We start from the raw sequence: 7,063 nt of genomic DNA, 5'->3' as shown, positions 1-7,063 counted from the left end.
AAAATGTGCACCTGGTGGTCCTCAAACGAGTGTCCTCTGTCCTTCAGATGTAAGTAGACAGCAGAGTCTTGACCTGAGGAGTTGGCCCTTCTGTGTTGAGCCATGCGTTTGTGTAGTGGTTGTTTAGTCTCCCCAATACTCAGGTCTGTGCATTCCTCACTGCATTGGACCGCATACACTAGATTGCTTTTCTTGTGTTTGGGTGTGCGGTCTTTGGGGTGGACCAGCATCTGTCTTAGTGTGTTCTTGGGTTTAAAAAACACAGGGATGTTGTGTTTGTTGAAAATCCTCCTGAGTTTCTCTGATACTCCAGACACGTATGGAATCACAATGTTGTTGCGTTTGACCTACTTTTCCTCCTCCCCTGTAGTTTTGTTCTTCTTGGATTTTGGGGCTGTTCTCACAAAGGTCCATTTAGGGTTTAGGTCCATTTTCCCTCCACTTCTTCCATATAGATGTTTGCCACAATCAGGGATACCGGTAAGCCCATGGCACAGCCATGCTTCTGTCTGTAGAATCCTCCATTGTACTGGAAATAGGTGGTGTTTAGAAAGAGGTCGAGTAATTTGCAGATCTGGTCAGGGCTGAGGCTAGTTCTGTTGTCCAGGGTGTTGTCTTTTAGTAGCCGTTTCCTAACGGTTTCTACTGCCTCCATGGTGGGATGCAGGTGAACAAAGAGGTCACATCATAGGATACCATGGTTTCATCTGAGTCCAATTTCAGTCCTCAAACTTTGTTTACAAAATCAATGGAGTTTTGGATGTGGTGAGGTGTGTTACCAACCAAAGGAGCTAAGATGGTAGATAAGTGTTTGGCAATGTTGTAGGTGACCGAGTTGATGCTGCTGATAATCGGCCTGAGTGGGCTCCTTCTTTGTGTATTTTGGGTTGTCCATATATGCAAGGAATGGCTTCTTTAGAACTGAAGAAGTCTCTCGGATGAGAAGCAAAACATCTTCTAGTATCTTCAACCAAGTCCAGTTGCCCTTGACCTCAACCTTCATTGGATAACTATGGCCTGGATGACTGAGAACCTTCACAGACAGTTTCAGACATGAATTTTCCATTTGCATTTTCTGTGAAAATGGTGTGTTTGACAGTTCAGCAGTGCATTAATGGTAAGCACAAATGATCTGCAAGCCCGGTTGGTTCAGAGGGATGGCACCCAGCTCGTCCTCGCTAAATAGGGAATGTGATACATCTATAATAATTAATAAGTAAGCAGAGAGGTTATTAAAACTCACAGACAGGAATTTACAACTCTTTTTTTCTTTTTATACCTCCATCAAACACAGCCAGGAAGGCCAGGATCAGGAAGGGGGCCCTCTTCCCCACGAACTCATACATCACACTGCCGAACGGAGCTCCGACTGAAACACACACCAACATTGACTGACGTTACACACGCATAATACAGAGGATGACACACAGTTTGACATTGAAGTGTTTTATGTGTGAATCTTTTTATTCTTGGGAATAAATGCAGAACTTAGACCATAAAAGCGAGGACATTATTAACGAGTTGTTTGAGTGTTCAGGGTTTCAGGATGAAGATTTAGGATTCATTGCAGTGTCGCACAGGATCTGCAAACCTCTGCAATTAAATAAATGCGACTGGTGTGTTAGTGGGCTCTGTAAGGTGGAGACACACTGAGCTGATTTAGAAATAATAGAATGTACTCCATACTTGAGGTACATTTTCTGCTACTTTATACTTCACTTCATCTCAGAAGCTGTATGCTAATTTTGAGTTTGAATACAGTTGCATGAAGGATTTCAGCTCTTGGTGTTTGTTATGTGTCATGTAGTGTGGGGCACTGGTCCTGGTCTTGATGCTGTCTCACCCTCCCTTGGTTTCTGTTTGGGTGGTAAACTGCAGCCAAACGCAGACGAGGTGGCGGAGTGGTTAAGGTGATGGACTGCTAATCCATTGTGCTCTGCATGAGTGGCTTCAAATCCCATCCTTGTCGGAGGATAGTTTACTTTAGTCTGCCATGATTATGTAGCTGGCTGCTTAATTAAAACCGTGTAAGGACCAATAAGGCTTCTCAACAGAAATGTCCTTGTCCTCGTCAATCCACTGCAGCATGCACTGAGTATAAACAAACTCCATTACAGCTCATTCCCTTGTGTGTTGACCAACAGCTTTGGCTCCTGCTCTCCCTAATGATCATGTCGTACAACATTTAAAGAGGAAGAAGGCAAAAATGGCCACTTTTGTTCACTACATCTAACAGCACATCTAACCAAGCATCACTGCGGAAGTCCACCACCTGATAAGCAGACTTGTAGTACACTGCACTGCATTTGGACCCAGCAAGGTGACCTGGATCTGACTTATCTTATCAAAAACAGACGAGGTGGCCGAGTGGTTAAAGTGATGGCCTGCTAATCCTTTGGACTCTGCATGCGGGGGCTTAAATCCCATCCTGATTGCAGGACAGTGTACTTTAGTCTGCCATGAAAAACAGACTTAACAATCGTGCTCATTTCACATTTAATGAAATCCTGTCCAAACACATTAAGATTATACGCAGCTAATATTCAAAAACTCACTTTTAAACTGCAGTGTTTCCCCTATATGCATTCACCAGTGGCGCACCGTTGCTGCTGAATCATGACCGCCACTTAATAATTAAACTATGTGCTACAAATGTTTCTAGCTAGCTTCCTCTGATCGTTCTATACAAAACATCTAAGTGACAGATGGTGTTATAACAGAGTAAATCCTGTGCGTAGCGAGTGTTTGATTGTCCGAGCGGCAGAAAGTGATGGTGAACGCGAGTGGAGGGAAATATTCTGGCAGTAAATGTACGGTTTCTGTTACAGTGTTTCAGCTTCTCAAGACCAAGAAAAGTTTGTTGTTTCCCACATGCTGAAAAAGTGAAGCCTGTTAGCGCTAATTTAGCTAGCATCCCCCTTCCCCTTCAGACTGAGCTGAGCAAAAAAGCTTCAACAGCAGGCTGCGACTTTTAGCTGCTATGTAACATTTAACATTAGCTCAATAGAAAGTAACTGGTAGCTGTGTTTTATTACTGCCTACTTGTCCAATGTTGAGAACATCAGTTACAATCTGAGAGTAAACTAGTATAGCCTGCAGCTCACATTAAACTGGGAAAACACTGAAGTTTTAAAGTATTCTCATGTGCATCGTGCTCATGGACACAAGAGCAATGTAGCTGAGACATGTTGTGTTGGGGTTTTAAATTCAGACAAAAATTTTGCTTCACCTCCGCTGCTACAACTCCATCCTAGGGGAAACACTGAACTACATTTAGTCGTTTCAGCTGCACCACAGTCAACCTCATCATCATCTCAAACATGATAACTATGATAGGAATGTTCCATCGGTACGACTAATAACATGACAACTGATTGATCATCGATCAGTTATAGCTTCGTCCATGTTGGTTTGATTGAAATAGTGGTTAGCCAACCGCTTATCCTGCGTACAGGGTCACGGGTCACGGAAATATGTAAGATACCATCAAATGTTTGAATCACTAGGGACATCTATTGTTGTGCCCGAGTGGTCAAGGCGATGGACTAGAAATCCATTGAGGGTTCCCCGTTTGAATCCTGCTGACAACTAGCCCTTGTTTACACACCTCATTAAAAACTTTGACAGTTAATTTTTCTTGTAGACATTTCCACAGATAAGCAGCCCCCATGTGTTTATTTGTTTATTATATATACGGTGAAGACTTGGTTTATGTTTAGGTAACTAGTGGTTAAAGTTAGTGCAGGTCTCCAGGGAATGAATGTAAGTCAATGTAATGTCCCCGAAAGTGATGGAAACACGACAGTATGTGTGTGTGAGTATGAGTCTCACTCAGGACGCCCATAGCCAGTCCTCCCAGTGCGATGCCCATGGCGATGCCTCTCTCCTCATCATCTGTGTACACACTGGCCAGCATACCCAGACCTACACACAAACAAACACGTGCATGAGGATACAAGGCCATTTTTCTTCTTCAGTGTTGGCAAACACTCACTGTGGATGGAATAGTGTTTGTTGTTTGAGTGTCAAAGTGTCGACCTGCCACAGAGGAGAAGGACGAGCCGATGCCCTGCAGAGAGCGAGCGAAGAACAGCAGAGCGTATGTGCCTGAGAACGCAAACACTGACACAGACATGCATATGATTAGACATTTATTCGTAGAGGACACACTGTCATCACCGTGTGTGTGTTTGTGTGAGTGTTTTGTCTGATCTTACTGATGGTTGACACGAACATGATGATGAAACCAGCAAACATGGGGATGTGATACCCGACCCTATGGACACAAAGAGAGTCGATGAGCTAACGAAACACACATTCATATATGTCTAGATTATCTCTGTTTTGTTTTCATTGGTTTGAACTGCAACAGTTCCTAATAATTTACACTCCTAATGATTCCTAACGATTTATCCACCAATTCCTAAGATTCCTAACAATTTATCCACCAAGTCCTAAATGTTCCTAATGATTTATCCACCAAGTCCTAACAGTTCCTAATGATTTATCCACCAAGTCTTAAAAGTTCCTAACGATTTATCCACCATGTCCTAACAGTTCCTAACAATTTATCCACCAAGTCCTAACAGTTCCTAATGATTTATCCACCAAGTCCTAACAGTTCCTAATGATTTATCCACCAATTCCTAAGATTCCTAACAATTTATCCACCAAGTCCTAACAGTTCCTAATGATTTATCCACCAAGTCCTAACAGTTCCTAACGATTTATCCACCAATTCCTAAGATTCCTAACAATTTATCCACCAAGTCCTAACAGTTCCTAATGATTTATCCACCAAGTCCTAACAGTTCCTAATGATTTATCCACCAAGTCTTAAAAGTTCCTAACGATTTATCCACCATGTCCTAACAGTTCCTAACAATTTATCCACCAAGTCCTAACAGTTCCTAATGATTTATCCACCAAGTCCTAACAGTTCCTAATGATTTATCCACCAAGTCTTAAAAGTTCCTAACGATTTATCCACCATGTCCTAACAGTTCCTAACGATTTATCCACCAAGTCCTAAAAGTTCCTAACGATTCATCTACCAAGTCCTGACAGTTCCTAACGATTTATCCACCAAGACCTAACAGTTCCTAATTATTTTTCAACCAAGTCCTAACAGTTCCTAATGATTTATCCACCAAGTCCTAACAGTTCCTAATGATATGCACATTTTACTGCACTATTTGTCTGACAACTTTTTAGCTTCAGATTGACATCAGTTTCAGATACAGAGAACATGTATTTGACTGGCCAAGGCAGAAGTTGCTGGTTTTACAACATATTCTGGGTCCACTATGAAGAGACAATAGAAGTAATCACAGTTAAAACTTTACTTTTGCTCCATTTTATGGCACTGAAATATGTAAGTTCAACAAAACAACATTAAATGTTTCCATGATCACACATATTCTGTATTCCACACAGAAACTACAAAATACGTGTTGTAGTGGCCGAGTGGTTAAGGTGATGGACTAGAAATCCATTGGGGTTCGAATCCTGCCGACAACGAGTATATGTTTACACACCTCCAGCAATTACTCTCACAGTAATTGTGTTTCATAGACATTTCTACATGTGAGCATAAAAACACAGAAGAAAGATGCTAGGCTGATGTCAGCTCTTAGTATTTGAGTGTTTTTATGTAACTGTGAATCTTTCAGATCAATTTGAGAAGAGCCTATGAGTACCAAGTCCTAACAGTTCTTAACGATTCATCTACCAAGTCCTAACAGTTCCTAACGATTCATCTACCAAGTCCTAACAGTTTCAAGAAATTTACCCACCAAGTCCTAACAGTTCCTAACGATTCATCTACCAAGTCCTAACAGTTCCTAACGATTTATCCACCAATTCCTAACAGTTCCTAACGATTCATCCACCAAGTCCTAAAAGTTTCAAGCAATTTACCCACCAAGTCCTAACAGTTCCTAATTATTTTTCAAACAAAGACACAAGATAATGAAATACATGTTGTCGTGGCCGAGTGGTTAAGGCGATGGACTAGAAATCCATTGGGGTTTCCCCGCGCAGGTTCTAATCCTGCTGACAATGCATATATGTTTACACACCTTCAGCAATTACTCTCACAGTAATTGTGTTTCATAGACATTTCTACATGTGAGCATAAAAACACAGAAGAAAGATGCTAGACTGATGTCAGCTCTTAGTATTTGAGTTTTTTTATGTAACTGTGAATCTTTCAGATCAATTTGAGAAGTGCCTATGAGTACCAAGTCCTAACAGTTCCTAACGATTCATCTACCAAGCCCTAAAAGTTCCTAACGATTTATCCACCAATTCCTAACAGTTCCTAATGATTCATCTACCAAGTCCTAACAGTTCCTAAGGATTTATCCACCAAGTCCTAACAGTTCCTAACGATTCATCTACCAAGTCCTAACAGTTTCAAGCAATTTACCCACCAAGTCCTAACAGTTCCTAACGATTCATCTACCAAGTCCTAACAGTTCCTAATGATTTATCCACCAAGTCCTAACAGTTCCTAAGGATTTATCCACCAAGTCCTAACAGTTCCTAACGATTCATCTACCAAGTCCTAACAGTTCCTAACGATTTATCCACCAAGTCCTAACAGTTCCTAACGATTCATCTACCAAGTCCTAACAGTTCCTAATGATTTATCCACCAAGTCCTAAAAGTTCCTAACGATTTATCCACCAATTCCTAACAGTTCCTAACGATTCATCCACCAAGTCCTAACAGTTTCAAGCAATTTACCAACCAAGTCCTAACAGTTCCTAATTATTTTTCAAACAAAGACACACAACGAAGAATTACTTGTTGTCGTGGCCGAGTGGTTAAGGCGATGGACTAGAAATCCATTGGGGTTTCCCCGCGCAGGTTCGAATCCTGCCGACAACGAGTGTATGTTTACACACCTCCAGCAATTACTCTCACAGTAATTGTGTTTCATAGACATTTCTACATGTGAGCATATAAACACAGAAGAAAGATGCTAGGCTGATATCAGCTCTTAGTATTTGAGTGTTTTTATGTAACTGTTAATCTTTCAGATCAATTTGAGAAGTGC

The 7,063-nt window shown here is 41.3% G+C and overlaps 1 protein-coding gene and 2 non-coding genes across 3 annotated transcripts in view; 2 read left to right on the top strand and 1 right to left on the bottom strand.

Annotated features, from left to right (window-relative positions):
• LOC123960359 (chromaffin granule amine transporter) overlaps positions 1–7,063 on the bottom strand; it is a 27,572-nt gene that overhangs the window by 10,946 nt on the left and 9,563 nt on the right. The window contains exons 4-7 of the mRNA XM_046035040.1: positions 4,218–4,276; positions 4,039–4,122; positions 3,832–3,924; positions 1,280–1,369 (exon numbers count right to left, since the gene is read on the bottom strand). Of these exons, the coding sequence (XP_045890996.1) occupies positions 1,280–1,369; positions 3,832–3,924; positions 4,039–4,122; positions 4,218–4,276 (326 nt within the window). The remainder of the gene's footprint in view (positions 1–1,279; positions 1,370–3,831; positions 3,925–4,038; positions 4,123–4,217; positions 4,277–7,063) is intronic.
• On the top strand, positions 5,982–6,063 carry trnas-aga. The gene has a single exon. It is a non-coding gene; the product is annotated as a tRNA-Ser (tRNA).
• On the top strand, positions 6,813–6,894 carry trnas-aga. The gene has a single exon. It is a non-coding gene; the product is annotated as a tRNA-Ser (tRNA).

The sequence above is a fragment of the Micropterus dolomieu genome, linkage group LG21 (assembly GCF_021292245.1).
Source record: "Micropterus dolomieu isolate WLL.071019.BEF.003 ecotype Adirondacks linkage group LG21, ASM2129224v1, whole genome shotgun sequence".
In the NCBI taxonomy this organism is placed as follows: Eukaryota; Metazoa; Chordata; class Actinopteri; order Centrarchiformes; family Centrarchidae; genus Micropterus; species Micropterus dolomieu.
This window is presented reverse-complemented; position numbering and strand designations above follow the sequence as displayed.